General features: G+C 47.1%; 1 protein-coding gene across 9 annotated transcripts in view; it reads left to right on the top strand.

The window, feature by feature from the left end:
* The first annotated feature begins 3,834 nt into the window (after positions 1–3,834).
* LOC138742740 (interleukin-1 receptor accessory protein-like) overlaps positions 3,835–21,466 on the top strand; it is a 31,111-nt gene continuing 13,479 nt past the window's right edge. The window contains exons 1-6 of one of the 9 annotated variants that reach the window (XM_069897552.1): positions 3,835–4,055; positions 8,017–8,116; positions 9,163–9,368; positions 11,445–11,521; positions 16,495–16,792; positions 20,156–20,345. In XM_069897552.1, the coding sequence (XP_069753653.1) occupies positions 9,298–9,368; positions 11,445–11,521; positions 16,495–16,792; positions 20,156–20,345 (636 nt within the window). In that variant the 5' untranslated portion in view covers positions 3,835–4,055; positions 8,017–8,116; positions 9,163–9,297. The other 8 variants (XM_069897551.1, XM_069897554.1, XM_069897553.1 and 5 more) reach the window with 8 other exon arrangements.

The raw sequence follows: 21,466 nt of genomic DNA, 5'->3' as shown, positions 1-21,466 counted from the left end.
TCCTTTTCCTTTCCATTCACATCCCACGTTGGTGCTCTGTGATCAGTAAGGGATTACTTAAGGTGGGATGTGAGTGGGAAGGGAAGGTTGAGAATTACTGCTCCAGACCCAACTGTTACTGAAATATTTTGCTTGAGAAAAATGGTCATTGGCCCATTTCCTTTGGAGTTCTGAAACCGTGAACATAACGAGTCAATGAGGGACGTTTAAAACAGTGGTTTTCAAACTTTTCCTTTCTATGCACATCCCACCTTAAGCAATCCCTTACTAATCACAGAGCTCTGATGGCATAGGGAATACTTAAAGTGGTATATAAGTGGAAAGAAAAAGGTTGAGAACCAGTGAATCTAAAAAATTTTAAATTAAAGAAAAATAAAATTATTAGGGATATGGATTGGGTAAATTCAAGCAGGCTTTTTTCCATGGAGGACAGGTGAGACAAGAACTAGAGAACATGGCTTAATGGTGGAAGGTTAAAGGAAAAATGAAAGGGAACGTCTTCACGCAGAGAGTGGTGGGAGTGTGGAATGAGTTGCCAACTGATGTGGCTCAATGCAGGCTCAATTTTCACATTTAAAAAATAATTTGGACAATTACATGGATGGGAGGGTATGGAGGGCTATGGACAGGGCGCAGGTCAGTGGGACTTGACAGAATAACAGTTTGGCACAGGTTAGATGGGCTGATGAGCCTGTTTCTGGGCTGTGATGTTGTATGGTTCTGATACAGATCAAAGCAAGCAGTCAAAAGGGCAGACAATGGGCCTGGTTCTGGAAGCCTTCAATCATATGGATGGACATGAAGCTTGTAATAAACATTTTCTACTTCCTCAGTATCCTGAGGAAATTTAACATGACACTGAGGTCTTGTACCAATATTCACAGATGCCCTATAAAGAGTAATCTGCCCCCAAGCATCGGACAGGAGCTGCTTTGCCTAAGACCGCAAGAAAAACTCCCGAGAATTTTGAACGCAGTTCAGGTCATCGCACACACCCCACTCCCTTCCGTCGACTCCGCCTACACCTCCCACTGCTTTGGGAATGCTGTTGAAAAAGTAAAGGACTCATCCGACCCCGGTCACACTCTCTTCACCCCCTTCTGTGGGGCAGAAGATACATAAGCTTGAGAACATGATCCTCCAGATTTCTATTCTATTGTTAACAGATTCTTAAATGCTCATTGTGAGTTTATTGTCATATACGTAAGTTCAATGTACAAATGCACCAAGGTAGGTCTTTGACTGAAAAAGTAACTTCCTCTCTCTCTCTCTCTCTCTCTCTCTCTCTCACTCACTCACAAGCACACATCCATGCAGATGTTGAACATGTGCAGTATTCTCAGATTTTGGATTTGATTTCCGGCATCTGCACTGCTCCACACATTTCCCTCAACACCATCATCACAAAGTACAGCCGCTGGCAGGCCTTCTTCATGATTGCATCGACATGAAGGCCCTAGGACAGATCCTTGGAGATGTAATCACCCAGGAATTCAAAGTTCTTGACCCTCTCCACTCCTGACCCATCAGTGAGGACTGGGCCATGTCCCACTGATTTCCACCTGTAATCCGCAATCATCCCCTTGGTTTTGCTAATGTTGAGTATCAGGTTGTTGTTGTAACACCACTCGCCTTGCTGTTCTATCTCACTCCTGTACACTTCCTCAGTTGTGATTCTACCGACAACCATGGTGTATCGGCAAATTTGTAGATGGCATTTGAATTATGCCTGGCCACACACACACAGTCATGAGTGTAGAACGTGTAGAGTAATGGGCTCACTACACATCCTGTGTTGTTAATCAGTGAGGAGGAGACGTTGTTTCCAATTCATGCTGACTGTGGTATTCCAATGAGGATCTTTTTGTCTATTGTCTCTTCCCTCCCCTAACCTTTTATTCAGGCACGTGCCTGCTTTTAACTCATACCTTGAGGAAGGGCTCAGGCCCGAAACATTGGTTGTACGTCTTACCCTGCTATGGACACCGCAAGACGGGCTGAGTTCCTCCAGCATTTTTGTGCTTTAACAACAATCACAGAGTCTGCAGATTTTCATGTTTCACTCAAAATATTCTAACTAATCGCTTTATCAAGGTTCTCTTCAAATTTTATCAACTTCAATCAGCTCATCCTCAGTCTCTGACACTTCAAAGCTGACACATGGGGAGCACGATTGTTGTAGCAGTTAGCATAATGCTATCACAGCGCCAGCGATCAGGTCCGGGGTTGGAATCCCGCGCTGTCTGTAAGGAGTTTGTACATTATCGCCGTGTCTGTGTGGGTTTTCCCCAGGGGCTCCAGTTTCCTCCCACCATTCAAAATGGGTGTAGGTTAATTGGGTGTAGCGCAGGCTTGTGGGCTGAAATGGCCTGTCCCTGTGCTGTAGGTCTAGATTTAAAATTTTAAAAAACAATCAACATTTGTCCCACCTCTCCCCATAGTCACATGCTTTAATCCAGGCAACATCCTCTTCTGTCCCATTTCCAAAGCCTCTGCATCCTGCCTGTAATGGGGAGACCAGAATTGCCCAAGTGCAGTTTTATGTGGCTACAAAGGTTGTCTACGTGGACATAAGTAAAACAATTGACAAAGTTCTTCATGAAGGGGCTAATCCAGAAAAGTAAGTTACCGGGGATCCATCAAAGGCAGCTTGCATTTAAAATTAGCTTCAACATATGGGTCAAAAAACAATAATGGGAGTACTGTTGCTGGGGGAGACCCACCCGGGAGAACAGAGACACAGCGCTGCTCCAAAGGGTCCACTTCTAATGACAACGGCTCCATTCTGCCTTGAAATGGCCTATTAAAGGAGTGATGGTGTTTTATTTTAAAATCCTGCAACTGCGGGGTCTGTGCCCAAGATGGCAGTGCCTAGGCTCGGTAGCGATCACAACATAGGGTATCGGGGTGCAGGAAAGGACAAACTGCACCCCGAACCCCCGCTGAGAAGGAGAAACAGAGGAAGTGACTCTACAGGGCAGTGACCACAGCAGAGAACCAGTGAGGGGCTCAGTGGCTGCGGGTAACTTGCGGTCGGGGATGTGCATGGCTTTTGGAGACTGACTCTTTGGAATCCGGTATCGGAACCTGGACTTGAGAAGGTGCTGAGGGTAAGAAGGGCTCTCGAAGGGTCTAGGGCGCTGAAGACTTCCTGATTGTGTTGGAAATTTGGATCTAGAGCTTGGGTTGCCGAATGATCAAGCAGGAGAGTCTGTTTGGCTATAGAGGCCGTGGGAGCGCTGGAGGCGAATCCACGGACACTCAGTGAGTCTAAAGGGACTCTCTCTTGCTTCTCTTTCTCTTCTACTGTCAGAGGCGCTGTGTGACTCTAATGGCGACTCTTCATCTGCCTGCTAAGGCAGGAAGCAATTTTGTGTAATATTACATATTCTGCACTATTACATGACAATAAAGGAACCTTGAATCTAGGGATTGTATTCTATTCTGAGTAGAGGTCAGTGACCATTGGAGTTCCATAAGGATCAGTGCTGGAACCTCTGTGTGTTTGGTCTATATTCTGTCGCAGTCTGTTGGGAGGTTTGCAGATAAACCAAGATGTTGAGGATTTGTGGACTTAAGTTCGCCAGTATTTAGGCCCGTTGGAAAACTGGGCGGAGAAATGGTAGATGGGATGAGTTTATATTTGCACGGGGTCCTGCACAGACGTGATGGGCTGAAGGGCCTCTTTGGCGTTGAACTGTTCCGTGTTCCAAGTTTGCGACAATCAGGTTGAGGGCGACGCTCCTGATAGGCTGGATGGGAACGTTGTTGCAACTTGTCTTGACCAACCGGCCAATCACAAGGCTCGGCCAGTCCCACGCAGTTCCTCTGTCGGGGCAAAGGGTTTAAAGTTGATGAAAGCTCAATAACGCCGCAACCCCCCACCCACCCCCACCCCGGGGAGGCGATTCACAGCGCTGTTTGTCAGCTGGAACCCGCACCCGAACGGTGCCCAGGGTGGGGGGAGTCCCAACAGGGATCGGGCATGCTGGCCGGAGGAACAGGCACCGTGGTCCGGAGAGTCCCGGGACAAGACGGCGATGAGTCCGAGCCGAGTGAGCGGGGCAGGAGGGGAGGAAAAGAGAGAGGGGGAGGGAGATGGAGCAAGAGAGAAGGGGAGGGAGAGAGAAGAGTGGGGCGAGAGGAGGGGGAGAGAGACGCGGGTTGAGGGGGAGAGCCAGAGGGAGAACGTGAGTGAGTGGGGACAAACATTCGCCGAGGCTTTTAGCTGAGAGACGAAGTTGGGCAAAACTGTTTCTGGAAGGAGCGAATTGGCCTTGAACTAGATTCCTGCGCTGCTGTCGGCCATCACCAAGTTCTTGGCTCTGTTGTACAATGGGCACACAGTGGATATTTCTCCTCACGGGGAGAGAGAGAGAGAGGGAAGGTGGCAAAAGAGGAGGAGGGTGGGTGCTAGAGGAAGGGAAAAAGAGAGTCAGATGGACGTTGAATCCCACAGTTTGGGCGCTATCCGTGCAGAGACTAATTGGCAGGGCTTTGAAATGAGAGTGATGGTGTGTGGGAGAGGAGTGGTTGGGAATTTGAAGGTGTTTGAGTGTGTTGAAAACAGGAATTCATAGACTGTGGCACATTTAGCCCCCACCCAACTATTGTTCTGCCTTGTCCCATTGACATAGCCCTCCGAGCCCCTCCCAGCCATCTACTTGTCCAATCTTGAATGCTTTTTTGAGGCAGTTGGAGTTATAGTGTCCATTGACAGGAAGGGTGGGGTGTGTCATGGAATAGATGAAGGGGAGGGGGGCATGATGTAATCGATGGAGGGGAGGAGTGCCATTGCTAGTCAGGGAAAATATCACAGCCGTGCTTAGACAGGACAGCACTGTGGACTCGCCTGCAGAGGCCATATGGGTGGAGTTAAGGAATGGGAAAGGTATGGGCACACTAATGGGCTTGTTATAGACCATCCAATAGTTCGAGGGAATTAGAGGCACAACTCTGTCAGGAGATGGCAGACTGGTGTAAGAAACAGAAAGTTGTGGTAGTCGGAGATTTTAACTTTCCACATATTGACTGGGACCCCCATACTGTAAACGGGCTGGATGGCTTGGAGTGTGTCAAATGTGTACAGGAAAGTTTTCTAAATCAACTTTGTGGAAATGAGAAAGGATCTCGGAAGAGTTGATTGGAATAAGCTGTTTTCTGGCAAGGATGTGTTTGGCAAGTGGAAGGCCTTCAAAAGTGAGATTTTTGGGGATGTAGAGTATGTTCCTACCAGGATTAAAGGCAAAATTGACAGACATAGAGAATCTTGGTTTTCAAGGGATATTGGTGATATGATTAAGAAGAAGGAGGTGTAGAACTGGTCGAGGCAACAAGGAGCAAATGAGGTACTTGCAGAATATGGAAAATGTAAGAATAATAAAGCAGGAAATCAAGAAGGCAAAAAGAAGGTATGAGGGGGCTTTGACAGATAATGTGAAGGTAAATCTGAAGGGTTTCTACAAGTATATTAAGATTAAGGGACAAAATTGGCCCCCTCGAGGATCAGAGTGGTCAACTATGTGTGGAGCCTCACAAAATAGAGGAGATCTTAAACCGTTTTTTTTTTTTGCATCAGTATTTACTCAGGAAACTGGCATCGTGCATATGGATGGAAGGGAAACAAACAGAAGTGTAATGAAACATGTGGAGATTATGGAGGAGGAGGTACTTGCTGCCTTACAGCGAATAAAGATAGTCAAATTCCCCCGGGCCGGATATGATATTCCCTCGGACCTTGTGGAAGACAAGTGTTGAAATTGCAGGGGCCCTGACAGATATATTCAAAATATCCTTGGCCATGGGAGAGGTGTCGGAGGATTAGAGAGTGACTCATGTTGTCCCGGTGCTTAAGAAAAGCTCCAAAAGTAAACCAGGTAACTATAGGCCAGTGAGCCTGGTGTCAGTAGTAGGTAAATTATTGGAAGGAGTTCTGAGAGAAAGGATATATAGGTATTTGGAAAGCCATGGGTTGATTAAGGACTGTCAGCCTGGCTTTGTGCGTGGTAGGCCATGTTTAACGAATCTTGTAGAGTGTTTTTGAGGAGGTTACTCAGAAGTTAGATGAAGGAAGGCTGTGGATGTTATCTACATGGATTTTAGTAAGCCCTTCGACAAAGTCCCACATGGGAGGTTAGTTCAGAAGGTTAAGACACTAGGTATCCATGGAGAGGTTGTAAACTGGATTCAAAATTGGCTGAATGGGAGAAAACAGAGAGTGGTAGTGGATGGTTGTTTCTTATGCTGGAGGCCTGTGACAAGTGGTGCGCCTCAGGTATCTGTTTTGGGACCATTGTGGTTTGTTGTCTATACCAATGATCTGGATGATAACATGGTAGATTGGGTCAGCAAGTTTGCAGATGGCACTAAGATTGGAAGTGCTGTGGACAGTGAGGAAGATTTTCAAAGCTTGCAGAGGGGTCTGGACCAGCTGGGAGACTGGGCCAAAAAATGGCAGATGGAGTTTAATGCAGACAAGTGTGAGGTGATGCATTTTGAAGGAGAAAATCAAGGAAGGATGTACATCGTAATTGGTTGGGCACTGAGGAGTGTGGACGAGCAGAGAAGATGTGGGAATACAGATACATTGTTCCCTGAAGGTGACATCGCAGGTGGACAGGTTTGTAAAGAAAGCTTTTGGCATCTTAGCCTTTATAAATCTAAGTATTGAGTATAGGGGTTGGGATGTTATGTTGAAGTTATATAAGACTTTGGTGAAATATTGGAATATTGTGTGCAGTTCTGGTCACCAAACGACAGGAAGGATATTAATAAGATTGAAAGAGTGTGGAGGGATTTATTAGGATGTTTCCAGGTCTTTAGGCATTGAGTTACAGGGAAATGTTAAACAGGTTAGGACTTTATTCCTTGGAACAAAGAAGAATATGGGGAGATTTGATAGACATTTACCAAATTATGAGGGGTATAGACAGAGTAAATGCGAGTAGGCTCTTTCCACTGAGATTAGGAGAGATAAATATGAGAGGACATGGCTTTAGTGTGGAAGGGGAAGGTTTAGGGGGAACATTAGGGGGAATTTCTTCACTCAGAGAGTGGTGGGAGTGTGGAATGAGCTGCCATCTGATGTGGTGGCTTGAGTTTTAAGATTATATAGGATAGGCACATGGATGGGAGAGGTTTGGAAGGTTTTGGAATGGGAGCAGGTTAGTGGGACTAGCTGAACAATGGTTGGCACTGACGAGAAGGGCTGAATGGCCTGTTTTCAGTGCTGTAGTGTTCTATGGGTCTGTGATGGAATCGATGGAGGGGAGGGGGTGTGTGATGGAGTCGATGGAGGGAAGAGGGTGTGTGATGGGGTCGATGGAGGGAGGGGTGTGTGATGGAGGGGAGAGGGTATGATGGAGTCAGTGGAGGAGGTGTGTGATGGAGGGGAGGGAATGTGTGATGGAGTCGATGGGAGGGGGGTTGTGTGTGTGTGAGGGTCTGAGCCACGTTCACAACCCTCTACGGTTTTGTGCGATCTTGGGTGGAGCAGTTCCTGTCCCACACAGTGACATACCCTGACAGAATGGTTTGAATGGTGGCCCTGCAGAAGTTGTTAAGTGATGTTGGTGTCGTGTGGTATTTCCTTGGGGATTTGAGGAAGTAGAGGCACTGGTGCAATGTCTTGGCCGTTATCTCGGTGGGTCTGGACAGGTGACTGGAGATATTTTCTCTGAGGAACTTCAAACTGTCAGCCATCTCCACCTCAGCACCGTTGATGTGGAGCGGGGAATGAGCTGCACCCCTCCCCTGGAAGTTCATGACCAGCTCTTTGGTCTTGCTAACATCGAGGGAGTATTCTCATGCAAGTATCCTCACTCAACTTGCCGTATCCCTCTCTTTCAATTTGCTCCAATTCTTGGTGGAGACGGCTTGATAGATTTTGGAAATGTGTGGGATAGGAAGAGACTAGGATAGAGTAGGATGTGGTGGGGATGGGGACCAGACAGGATACATCAGGTCTCCAATGTTTATTCTCTAGATCAGTGAAGGTGGCTTTTCTTCAACTTCCAGCCCCAGGTTGGTGGGTGACCCCCTTGACCTGGAGTTGAAGACCTGTGCTTTCAAACCTCTCTCACAAACTTCCAGGCTGACTTGCTACTGCAGGACTGAGGTGAGTTGTTAAACAGAAGCTCCTGACTGCCTCGTCAAGAGAACACAAAAGGTGCAGTGACCTCTTGTGGGTCTAACTATCAGAGGACATTGTCAGTTTAAGATGAGTGGAAGAAAATTTGGGGGAGACATCAGAGGTAAGATTTTTTTGCCGGGGGTGGTGGTGGATGCCAGTACAATTGGACATTCAAAAGCCTCTTAGATAGGCACGTGGATGTCAGAAAAATAGAGGGTTACGAGTGTGAGATAGAGAAAAACTAAGATGGCTGTGGAGTAGGTTTCTAAAGGTTAGCACCACATTGTGGGCTGAAGGGCCTTTTCTATGTTCTAATGTTACATTGCCTGACAGTTAACACCTTGCTGTCTTGGGAGCTTACAGTACACAAATTGGCTGTCATCGTTCCCACGATGCAACAGTGACTGCCCAGCAGAAGTTGTGCAGAACACAAAAGTGCTGGAGAATGTCAGCGGATCATGCAGCAGGTATGGGATTTGGGCCTTGGCCAAGGTATGAGCAGAAAGGAGGCCAGGGACTGAATAAAAAGGTTGGGGAAGGAGGAAGCTATGTTTTTTGAAGCAGGAGGGAATGGAAAACCTCACCCTGGGAACAGATGTGGTGAAGACAAAGGGATTGAGAAGAGTATTGTGTAAAGTTTTGGTCACCAACCTACTGGAAAGATATCAATAAGATTGAAATAGTGCTAAGAAAACTTACAATACCCTTCTCAAAGTTTGAGGGAAACTTGAGGGGGACCTCCTTCACTCAGAAAGTGGTGAAAGTGTGGAATGAGCAGCCAGCTGAGGTGGTGGATGCAGGTTGGAATCCAATGTAAAAGAAAATTTTGGATAGGTACGTGGGAGGGTCTGGAGAGCTGTGGTCTGTGGAGTTGGATGGTACCAGTGGTAATATAGTTTGGCACAGATGGGCTGAAGAGCCTGTTTCTGTGCTGTAGTGTTCCCTGCTTAAACCTGTGTCCTCTTGTTTTTGGCAACCTGCTATTGATACCCTCTCTATTGCCTCAAACCCTTCTATTGTGAAAATTATAGATGCATTTTATACAGAACATTGAAGTCAACAAATCATGTATATACAACCCTTGAGCAAACAGATCATGTCAGCCAAGTTCATCACAGGTATTGACCTCGGGTTCATTGAAGACGCCTGTGAGGTGATGCCTCAGGATGGCAGCCAACGTGATAAAGGAGCACAATCACCCTGGTCACAACTTCTCACTGCTCCCTTCAGGCAGAAGGTACAGAAACCTGAAGACCAGCACCTCCAGGTTCAAGAATAGTCTTTACACAGCAGTGATCAGGCTTTCAAACTTTCTCTGCTACTCTAATGCTCAACCACGTCTGGGCCACCAGGGATCTGTCCTGGAGCCTCCATCTTGATGCAATCACGAAGAAGGCTCACCAGCAGCTAATACTTTGTGAGGAGTTTGAGGGGATTCAGTACATCAGCGAAGACTCTCAAAAACTTCTACAGGTGGACCATGGAGAGCATTCTGGCTGGTTGCATCACTGCCTGGTATGGAGGCGCCAGCTCGCAAGGCAAGAATAAACTCCAGAGGGTTGTTAAGTCTGCCTGCGACATCACAGACACAAGACTTTACTCCATCGAGGGCATCCACATGAGGCGGTGACTTAAAAAAGCAGCCTCTATCCTCAAAGACCCCCACAACCCAGGCTATGCCCTGCCCTCTTCACTCTGCTACCATTAGGGAATATGTACAGGAGCCTAAAGACGAGCACGCGGCAGCACAAGGGCAGCTTTTTCCCCGCTGCCGACAGATTCCTGAATGATCAGTGAACCACAGACACTGCCTCACTTTGACTTTTCATGCACTATTTTTATTTATTTGTTATAAGGTGGTTCATATAAATGTTTGCCCTGTGACGCTGCCACAAAACAACGAATTTTGTGACACGTTCATGACAGTGTCTCCTGATTCTAAAGATCTGCTGCACTAAAGAAACAGCGCCTTTATTTGCACTGTCCGTAACTGTGACGGTTTATCTATTAATCATATTTTAGATTTTTATTATCTTGTGCGTTGTGTTAATTTAACATTTTTTGGCATGTTTTACGTCAATCACAAGTTTTTTTTTGGCTGTGGTCGCCCCCTAGAGGTCTCTGCTCAAAATTGATAGGCCCCCATCCCTGTGAAGCAGTCAAGTTTTGATTCCTTCTGTCCTTTTCTCCTATCGCCTATATAAAATACATTAAAAATATTTGTGTTACATGAGGTGAAGAGAAAACAAGGCTTTTACTTAAATGTACTCAGGCCCCCCCCGCCCCCGCACTTCCAGGGGATGTTGCCCCACCCCCCCTGTTGAGAATAGCTGGTTTACACACCCATGCAGCTACTGCAAGCTCCAAATTTATTGTATCTACACATTTGATATGTGGGTGACCATATCTCTCACTATCACTTAAAATGAAAATATTCCAGCTCGTCAAAGTTCAGTGGCAAGATGAACTGTGGGCGCAGAGTGCTTGCAGTAGGTCAGAATCAGAATTTATTGTCACGAACAAGTCACGAAATTTGGTGTTTTGCAGCAAACATTTATAGTATAACCATCTTACAACGTTACTATAAAAAATAATAATGGTGGACAAAAAGTGAGACTATGTCGGTGGTTCATTGATCATTCAGGAACCTGATGGCAGAGGGGAAGAAGCTGTCCCTGTGCCACTGAGAGCTCGTCTTTAGGCTCCTGCACCTCCTTCCTGATGGTAGCAGAGCGAAGATGGCACGGCCTGGGTGGTGGGGGTCCTTGAGGGTAGAGGCTGCTTTTTTGAAGGCACCTCAAGTAGATGTCCTCGATGGAGTGAAGTCTGGTGCCTGTGATATTGCAGACCAAGTTAACAACCCTCTGGAGTTTATTCTTGTCCTGAGAGTTGGCGCCTCCCTACCAGGCAGTGATGCAACCGGCCAGAATGCTCGCCACGGTGACATACGAAATCTGCTGAAACACATCACAAAGCGCTTTGTGATTATACCAACGTGGCGGCTCCAGGACAGATCCTCGGAGATGTTGGCGCCCAGGAATTTGAAGATCTTGACCTCCCCCCCCCCCCCCCCCCTTGATGAGGACTAAGTTGTGTTCCCCTGACTCCCTCCTGAAATCCCCCATCTTCAGTCAGACTCCGTACGAGGAGGTCATCGACGTTGATGGACCAAGTATTTGTTTCCTGGAATGTACTTGTAGTACTTTGTAACACTGGAGAGTTTGTATGTGGGGTTCTGCACCTTTCATCTAAGCTTCAAATCCTTCCTGCATCCCTTACAGAAACGTTCATCTTGCTGTTTGCTCTCTCCTAGAATGGCTCATATCTTCTTGGTCCTTCTCCTTGGATTATTGTTCGGTACTGGCACGAGTGAAGCCCGTGATCAATCTGGTGAGTGGGTCCCTGTGGTTGGGTGAACGCTGTCAGGGTACAACCCTTCCACGTGAACTACTTTACCACTGAAGCTCACGGTAGAGGCCATTGGGCCCAACTTGTTTAAGATGATGCCCCAGTGAGCCTTCTGTAAATCTTTCCTTTTCATTTACCCATTTGCCACTGCAGTGGCAGACAACACCTCACCAACCTGTGACCCTCAAGCCCACTTGCTTTTGATACAAACCCATTGCAGACATCTAAGTGAGGCACTGCCTCAAGGAGGCAGCCAAGATCATAAAGGACCCCCATCACCCTGGTCACAACCTCTTCTCACTGCTCCCTTCGGGCAGAAGGTACAGAAACCCAAAGACCAGCACCTCTAGGTTCAACAACAGTTTCCAACAGCTGTCAGGCTCTTGAACTCCCCTTGCTACACTAATAAATTAAAAACAGACAGAAATGCTGGAGAAACTCAGCCGGTCTCACAGCGTCCATAGGAGGTAAAGATATATTACCGAAGTTTCAGGCCTGAGCCCTTCTTCAAGGTATAAGCAAAAAGCCGGCAGGTGTTGTCCTATCCAATTAACACTTTTTGACTGTCAGTCTGGAGTCCTCCCCCTCCCATTTTACCTCCTCTCTCTCCCCATTCTTTAATTCGGATGCCTACCTGCTGTTTTGCTTAGACCTTGTGGGCAATATATCTCTACCTCCTCTGGACACTGCAACACCAACATTTCTGTGTGTTTCTACTACAGTCAGTAGTAGTAAATTTGCAGACGAATGAATTACTCAGACACCCCAAAAATACCCCCCTGCACTGCTGTAACATCATTTTTTTTCTTGCACTTTGTTAACTGTGAATATTAATTATCTTTCTCTTTTCTATTTAAATTATAAATTTAACTTTTAAATTTAGACATTCAGCACAGTAACAGGGCCATTTCGGCCCAGAAGTCCATGACACCCAATTTACACACAATGAATTTGCACACAATTAACCTACACCCTTGGTACGTTTTGAATGGTGGGAGACCCTGGAGAAAACCCATGCAGACACGGGGAGAATGTACAAGCTCCTTACAGACAGCACGGGATTCGAACCCTGGTCTTGATCGTTGGCTCTGTAAAGGCATTGCGCTAACTGCTATGCCATATGTTCTGCCCCAAATCTCTTCTATCCCTTCTAAAAATAATTTTGTAGTTGTCTATTTTTCTATTCAGCAAGTTGAAATGTTCGGTGCACGTGTACCTGGTGCAATGTGGACGACAAGAAACCTATCATTAATCTTCTATAGTTCTGTCATCAAAATTTTAGATATATTTTATTCAGAACATTCAAGACAACATTTAGACCACAAATCGTGTTATTCCCATGAGTTTATTTATATACACCTTTGTTTACTGGGCAGGTTTGTGAAGTGGGCCTTGATCCAAAGCTCTCTTGTTGCGTTGCCTTCCATTAGACCAGTGGTTCTCAACCCTTTTCTTTCCCCTCACTCCCACTTTAAGTAATCCCTAGGCCATCAGGGCTCTGTGATTAGTAAGGGATTGCTTAAGGTGAGTGGAAAGGGAACATTGAGAATCACTGCTCTAGACCCAAATGTTACTGAAATATTTTGCTTGGGAAAAATGGTCATTGGCCCATTTCCTTTAGAGTTATGAAACCGTCCACATAACGAGTCAATGAGGGATGATTAAAACAGAGGTTTTCAAACTTCTTCTTTCCACCCACATTCCACCTTAAGCAATCCCTTACTAATGACAGAGCACACTGGCATAGTGGGATGTGAGTGGAAAGAAAAAGGTTGAGAACCACTGCATTAGGCCGAGTTCAGGATGTTATTTTCCTTCCCCGTTACCTTGTGATCCCTTTGCATTTCTCGTCTGCTCATCCTGATGCTTCTTCTCCTCGACGCGCCGTAAAGTTTGCGTGGTGTTGCTCCGTCACGTGCATCACTGGCAAAGCTCATACTAGCACGATGCATTTCACAAGCTCAGGATCTCCCAGATTTCATTTAAATGTGGCAAAAGGTAAATGAACTGGCCAGTTTACCTCCAGTCCCTAATGTGCTTGTTGGAGCAGTGAATGCCTTATTTGTCTCGTCCACTGACTCTGATATGTTTTCGGCCAAAATTAATGTCTTTATGGAAAGAGAAGCTGAGATCGGGTGCAGGATAGTGATGGCGTTGCAGAGGTGTGCGCAAGCCGGATAAATAGAAAGGATACGCAGGCAATCAAGGGAGATGAAGCTAGCATCAGAAAATGGCATGGAGGTAGAAGGACCAAATGGCCTGCTCTTGTTTTTGTTTGGTGATTGGTGGGGAGGTGGGGGGTGGGGAGATGATGAGGGGGTGGTAAGGAGGAGTAGATGGGCATGTGAGAGGAAATGAAGAAAAATAAGCAGAGGGGTAATGAAAGCTGGCATGGAGCCAGTGGGCTGAGCGGCCTTCCGTCATTCTGAAGTAATGACATCAGTAGAAGATTTGCTACATTGCGGCAGTGACTGCTATGGGAAGATCTCGATGGCCTTTTTTATTAATGCTTCCTGAATACATTTGCTGAGACTTATTCCCCAGTTTGCAATTCTAAACATAATACAGGAATGTAGAACTCCAAAGACACCTGCTTAACATAAAATCAATACACAAAATGCTTGATTATGCACTAAATACTTCAGCCACATAAATTCCAAGAGTTGTATTAACTGGTTAACTGACTGTAAAACAATCCAGTGGAGGGCAGAGTTGTAACTGGTGACACTGTTATTCCATGGCTAATAACTTTCAAATCAGCTGTTAATTTGTAAGGGAGTTAAGGAAAGATGCTGTGGTTGACTTCTTCCAAATGGATGTGTGTGCGAGGGTGTGCGCACGTGCGTGGCTGGGCCTGGTGTGCGCTGTTTGTGGGTGTATTTGGAACTGGGTTATCAGAATATCAGCTTCCACATCCGGACTTGCTTCCTTTGGAGCAGTGGTTTCCAAACTGGCCCCCGCCCCCCCTCGCATTCCACTTTAACCAATCCCTGTGGTGTGAGGACTCTGTGATTGGACTGTAGTTAGTTCGTTTACATTTCATTATTTATTTACATGTATACACTGAGCACAGTTTTCTTTGCACTGCAAATTAGCGGTAATTCTGACAGTGAATCTGAAATCCTATCCATGTCCAATTATCACCTTTGTCTCACTCTTTGGTTCTATATCTTTACCTCCTATGGATGCTGTGAGACCAGCTGAGTTCCTCCAGCATCTGCAGGCTTTCATGTTTCACTCTATTCTATGGTGAATGACGTCTCCTGAATGCTAGGCCATTCCACCAGCTACATGTCTCAGGTAACTTCTGCCTGGTTCAGACCAGCCTCACCTTCATCCAGAGCTAAGCAGCCTGCTGCTCTGGCACCCATCCTGAATACTCTTTGGCTTCCAACCCTGGTGCTGAGTGGATGTGGTGCATCCACTGTCCACTAAGTTCGTATCCCAGGCTACTCGACAGCGCCTCCAACCCACCACCTCTCCACGAAGAGCCAGGGCTTTAGGCACGTAGAAACTCCACCACCTGCTGGATCCCCTCCCCGTTGCATCCCATTTTGATTGGGATCATGTATTTTCGTTAGAGAGCATAGATTGAAGGTGAGAGGGGGAAAGACATGAAGGAGACCTGAGCGCGTAGAGGGTGGTGGGTGCGTGGAACAAATAGAAGTGGTGATGGCTGCTTGTTTAAAGGACATTCAGACAGGTAGATGGACAGGGAAGCTTGTGAGGGTGATGGGCCGAATTCAAGCAAATGGCAGGGATCTCCCAGTGGCAACAGAAAGTGTCACACTTGTGCCTCCACCTCCACCATTTGGGGCCCAAAACTCTCCTTCCAAGTGAAGCAACACTTCACGTGAATTCTTGGGTGTCATCGACTGCATCCGGTGCTCCTGTTGCGGTCTCCTCTACTTCGGAGTGACTGGACACGTACTGGGAGATCGCTGAGCACCTTCACTCTGTCCAGATCAGTGACCGGGATCTCCTAGTGGCCACCCATTTCAATTCTGTGCCCCACTCCCGCACAGACTTGCCTGACCATGGCCTCATGCCCTGTCAAAGCAAGATTTCCTGTAAATTGGAGGAGCAACGCTTAATATTCTGGACACTCTCCAACCGGACGGCACTAACATTGACTTCTCTGGTTTCAGCTAGTCCACTCCTGGTTCTCCCTCTCTTCCCCATCCCCCGGTCTCCACCCCCTTCCCTCTCCATGCACAGAGCCATCCCCCCTTCCCCTGCTTGCTGGTGTGCCCTCCCTCCCTTATCCACCTATTATCTCCTGCCTGTGGAACTGTGCTCCTCCCCCTGCCCCCACCCCCACATTTTGTTTGGGCATCTGCCTACATTTTACTCCTACCTCGATGAAGGGTTCAAGCCTGAACCATTAGTTCTGTATCTTTACCTTTGCGATATAAAGGACACTGTTTGACCTGCTGAGTTTGTGTTTTTACTTCAACCACAGTGTCTGCAAACTTTTGTGTTATATTGCATGGGACTTGCTTGAGAAGACAACTTGTTTGGGCACTTTAGACCTCAGGGCCTGTTTTTAAGTTGCATAGCTACTTACTGCACAAGTGAACAGTCGTTACGCATTGAGCTTTGCCGACACCATTTCCCCCTCCACATTTTGCAAACCGTCCTGACTTGGACATATATTCCCGAATCTTGACCCTGGAGTGTCCTTCCCAGCAACACTGGCTAAGGAGGATAGCTCATCACCACCTCCAGCCATGATTAGGAATGGACTATCAATGCTACACTTCCCAGCAAAGCCCATGTCCCATGAAGAACCCTCGCTCGCTACATTTGCTACTGTAAATCATTCAGGGCAAAATCGATGAAGTTGCAATAAATCCCTTCCCCGGCCAATATTCAGCCATTGCTACCTTTATGAAGGGCCCTAGGTTCCACTATCAATGTGATGACTGTGACTCCCTCTCTGTTTCCTGCTTCAGGAGGCTGCATAGGCTGGGGTGTGGACAACGGCAGTGTGGTGAAGGCCCACGATGGGGAGCCACTGAGGGTCAGGTGCCCTCTCTTCCCGATGTACACGGAGTGGAGCTACCGTTTGGCCAATGGATCAGGCCTAACACTGTTGTGGTACAAAAGCACGTGGGGTGAGGAGCAGGAGATGCCGATGAACTTTCACCAGGAGAAGAACCGTGTCTCAGCAGAGCAGGAGTGGCTATGTTTCTGGCCAGTGTTCACCAACGATTCGGGAAACTACACTTGCATGTTGAGGTATTGGAACAGGTGATGCACAGGTTGACTCATTTAGTTTCTCAGGCTACCTTATTGTGAAGGTTGAAAACTAGAAGGGGTGAAATCTCTTGAGCTCTTTGGCCCATTATGTAAGTTCTAGCACTCCCTGGCAGTCCTCTTCCCTGTCCTGTACAATAGCCATGAGCATTTTTCCCCTTCAAGTATCTGTCCAATTCTCTTTGGAAATTCCCACTGAAACTCCTTCCAACACCTCAGCAAATAGCTTTGTTAACAACAAATTCTTTTTTGAATTGTTTTAGTGACATGCATGCTGAGAAACAGTGATCAACTCTGTTTTGTGTGCTATCCAGACAGGTCAATGTATATATTGTGCAACAAACAGGGCAAGAATGGAAGCAAAGGTGCAGGGAATTGTATTCTATTAAATAAAATACCAGGGCATAGAGTGATACAAGACAAAAGTGGGGGTGTATGGTATTAAACAAGCATCCATCTTTTACTAATGAGAGGGCAGATCAAGAGTCTGATTCTACCGGGAATCCCTGAATCTGGAGCTGTGTGTTTTTGAATTCTGTCTCTGAGGGGCATCTCTTCTCATAGCTCCCTTCTTCCCATGATCTTTTTTCCCCTGACCTCGGTCGCACTGAAAGCCATTTCCTGGATGTGGTGCAGTTGTTAACTTGCCAGGCTAATATTCTGGAAATGTGGACAATTCAGAGAGCAGGGTTCAAATCCGGTTTCAGAAAATATCGAGTTTGAAATCTGGAATTTGAAAAGGCCCTGGGATGAAAGGGTCGTCTTAACAAGAGAGGCGAGACAGTTTGGCTCAGTGTTCCTTGGAGTTCCAAAGAATGAAGGATGATCTTGTTCATATTCTAAGGGGCTTCACAGAAGTGGAAATGCTTTCACTCACGAGAATCATGAACCACACAACATTGTTACAAAATAAGGGGCCACTCATCTCAAGATACATGTGGAAATTTCTTCTCTGATGAATTGAATAACTTGGGAGAGGTGCAGAGGAGATTTGCCAGGATGTGACCAGGACTGGAGGGCTTGAGTTCGAGGTTGGACTGGGTCATTCCTCCAACTTGCAGGTGGTCTGGGTGGAACCCTACATAAGGCCATGGACAAATATGAGTGTGGGAGAGGCACTCAGTATTGAAATGGTCAGTCACTTGGAGGTTGCTGTTGTTGTGGATGAAGAGAAGGTGCTCAGCGAGGTGATCTCCCAATCTGCAACTGGTCTCTCTGATGTAGAGAAGGGAGCACTGGATGCAGTAGATAGGTCCTCTGGATGTACAGGTGAAGTGTTGCTTCACTTGAAAGGTCTGTTTGGGGCCCCAGACCGTGGTGAAGGAGGAGGTGTTTTACCTCCTGTGGGCACAGAGGAAGATGCCAGGGGGTTAAGTGGAGAGGGATGAGTACACAAGGAAATCGCGGAGAGAGCAGTCTCTACGGAAGGCTGAGAGGGGAGGAGAAGGAAAATTGTGTCTGGTGGTGGAGTCCTGTAGTGAGCACCGGAAATTCTGGCAGATGATGTATTAGATGCAGAGGCTGTGGGGAGGTATGTGAGGATTAGGGGGATTCTGTGTTTGTTGCATCTGGGGGCAGAGGGGACCAAGGCAAATGAGGGTGAAATGGAGGAGATGTGGGTGAGGGCTGAGTTGATGGTGGTGGAGGGGAAGCCACATTTGTGGAAGAAGGCAGACATTTCGGAAGTCTGTACTGGAAGACCTCATCTTGGGAACAAATGCGATGGGGACAGAGAAATTGAGAGAAGGGGGTTGGAATCCTTGCAGGGACAGGATGTGAGGAAGTGTGGTCCAGGTAGTTGTGGGAGTTGGAGGGTTTGTAGTACATGTCAGTGGAAAGGTTTTCTCCTAAGATAGAGGCAGAATCCAGGAAGGGGAGAATGTTATTGGAGACGGACCAGGTGAGTTTGAGGTCAGGGTGGAAGTTGGATGAGAAGTGGATGAAGTTGACAAGCTCATTGTGGGTGGATGAGGCAGCCCCGATGTAGTCGTTGATTTACCAGAGGAAGAGTTGAGGGGTCTTGCCTGTGTAGGCTTGTAGCATGGATTGCTCCACAAAGCCCACAAACAGGCAGGTGTAGCTGGGACCCATGCGGATTCCCATAATTTGGAGGAAGTGGGACGAGTTAAAGGAGAAGTTATTTCGCGCGAGGACGTTCTGCCAGGAGGAGAAGGGAGGTGGTAGAGGATGACTGGTCAAATCTTTGGTCCAGGAAGAAGCGAAGAGCTTTCAGACCTTCTGTGTGGGGGATAGAGGTATAAAGGGATTGGACTTCCATCGTGAAGATGAGGTGATCGGTTCGGGAAATCTGAAGTCATTGAGGAGATGGAGGGCATGTGAGGTATTGTAGATGTAGGTGGGGAGGGATTGGACCAGGGGAGAAAGGATAGAGTCAAGGTTTATAGAAGTATGCTGAAATGATTGGACAGTCGATGTGAAAAAGATGTTTCCCTTGGTGGGTGAATCTAGGACAAGAGGGCACAGTCTTAGATTTAGAGGGCACCCATTTAAAATTTCTTCAGCCAGAGGGTCGTGGGTTTGTGGAATTCATTGCCACATCCAGCTGTGGAGGCCCGATCGTTGGGGGAGCTTAAGGAGGGGATTGATAGGTATTTTGCTCCAACCTACTCCAATTGCTAAATGTGCTTCTGTTCCCTCTTTCTCCCCCTTCCAAGAACTGCTCCAGAGTCAGTATATCAAGGGATATGGGGAAAAGTCCGGAATTTAGAATTAGATGTGAGAACAGATTAATCAGGTGGATTTGCAGAGCAGATTCGATGGGGTGAATGTCCTACTTCTGTTCTTTTACTTTGTGATCTTGTGAAGGTAGATTGAAACTAGTTTGGTGGATCAAGAGCAGGCGAAAAGAAATGGATCTACCCAGGATGGTTGGGTTTGTACAAAGCCTACCCAGGCAATGACCTCGTATCGATGGCTATATCGGGGTTGCCTCAAGAACTGTGCCTCTGCAGCCGCACAGACTCCTGTTCAATCCATTGGCAACCTGAGCTCCAGGTCCAAACCACGATCAGTGAGCCTTAAGCGCCCGGGACCCTTTGGGAACCCTTGCCCTCAGCACCCTCTCGAATCCCAGATCCGATGACCTGGCGAGAGTTTCCAGCATTTCCTGTTTCCATATGACCCTGATGACTTAGTCAGGGTACTTGCTCCAATCCGAATCCTGAAGTTCAGCACATCTCCCCTGATCCTCAGGCTTGAACCTAGAACTCTCGTGTACAGGAGATGCCACTGAGTGAGTCAGGTGGCTCTGTTCCTGCAAGGTGAAAACTGGCTGAATATGGTGGAGAGAAGGCTCTATACTGCGTCCAATCCCAACTTCCATTTCTCCCGTTACAGAAATACCTCTGGTTGTTTCAAAGCATCAGTATCACTCCTCATTATCCATAAGGGACCGGGCAAATGTTTCAGCAGCGAGGAACTGGTCTTCCCTCTTGAGCTCCCCGTGGGTGACACGATCTTCCAGATGTGTCCCGATACCAGCAATTTCTCCACTGCTTTGGTCAACTCATCAACAGCCTGGTACATGGTATGGACAATCGGGAGTATTTAATTTAACCCCTCCCTCCTGTAGTGATCTTGGAGCATGCAAAAGGACACCACTGTATGTCACACTGTCAGGTTGCAGGGACTGAGATGTGAAGTGTATTCACTCAAAGCACATGGTGAATCTGTGATACTCTGTACCAGAGAAGGCAAGGGCAAATCACTGAATAAAGATTTCTACAGGACCCCTCCAGTAACAAATATGTCCTGTTGTTGGAGGGGAGGGAAGGAGAAAGGGGGAGAGGGAGGAAGAAATGGGAAGGGGAAGAGGAGAGGAGGGAGGGGGGATAGAGGAGAGGGGGGAAGAGGAGAGGAAGGAGGGGGGAAGAGGAAGGAGGGGGGAAGAGGAGGGGGAGATGACTATCTGCTGCTCATATGTGAAAGGATTTAAATTTGGAGACGCTGCACGGCAACAGGCCTTTCTGCTCCACGAGACTGTGCTGCTCAAATAGCATACAACCCCGGTTCGTTTTGAAGGGTGGGCGGAAACTGGAGTCCCCATACGAAACCCATGCAGACCACAAGGAGAACGTACAAACACTTTTCAGACAGCGCTGGAATCGGCACTGTAAATTCGTTGCACTAACCCTGCTGCCTAAAGATTTGGCACTCAAAAGAATTCAATCAGCCAAAAAGCCTAAGCAAGGGAGCCAACACTAGCAGCTGTACCCCAGGGCCAGGCTGGGGCCATGGCTGCAAATCTGGAACGAATGGTTCAGTGTCCATGGGATTGTATTGACGGTTATATAATGGCTGGTTTTAGCTGTCTTTGTGACCACTTGGGTTGTTTCTGTGATAATACTTTGTATGACAACTTATTTGACTCTCTTTATGAAGGAGGGGAACTCCAGAAGCTCCTCAGAATCTGCAGGTAATCTGACTTTGGCCTGTTGGACTCTACGTGATGTCACAACATAAAGCCTCCCTGCCTCAAAGACTTCTCGGTGTTAGTTAGCTTGCAGTTATAGGATCAAATATTTGCACATCCATTGGACTTTTGAATGTAATGTCATGGGAAGTTGTTGTGTTTTGGGGTGTCCATAAGTCAGATGTTTATTGCTCGTCAATTGCCTTTGGGGACATCCACTGTTGCCTTGAGTCATC

Source organism: Narcine bancroftii, chromosome 9 (assembly GCF_036971445.1).
Source record: "Narcine bancroftii isolate sNarBan1 chromosome 9, sNarBan1.hap1, whole genome shotgun sequence".
Classification (NCBI taxonomy): domain Eukaryota; kingdom Metazoa; phylum Chordata; class Chondrichthyes; order Torpediniformes; family Narcinidae; genus Narcine; species Narcine bancroftii.
This window is presented reverse-complemented; position numbering and strand designations above follow the sequence as displayed.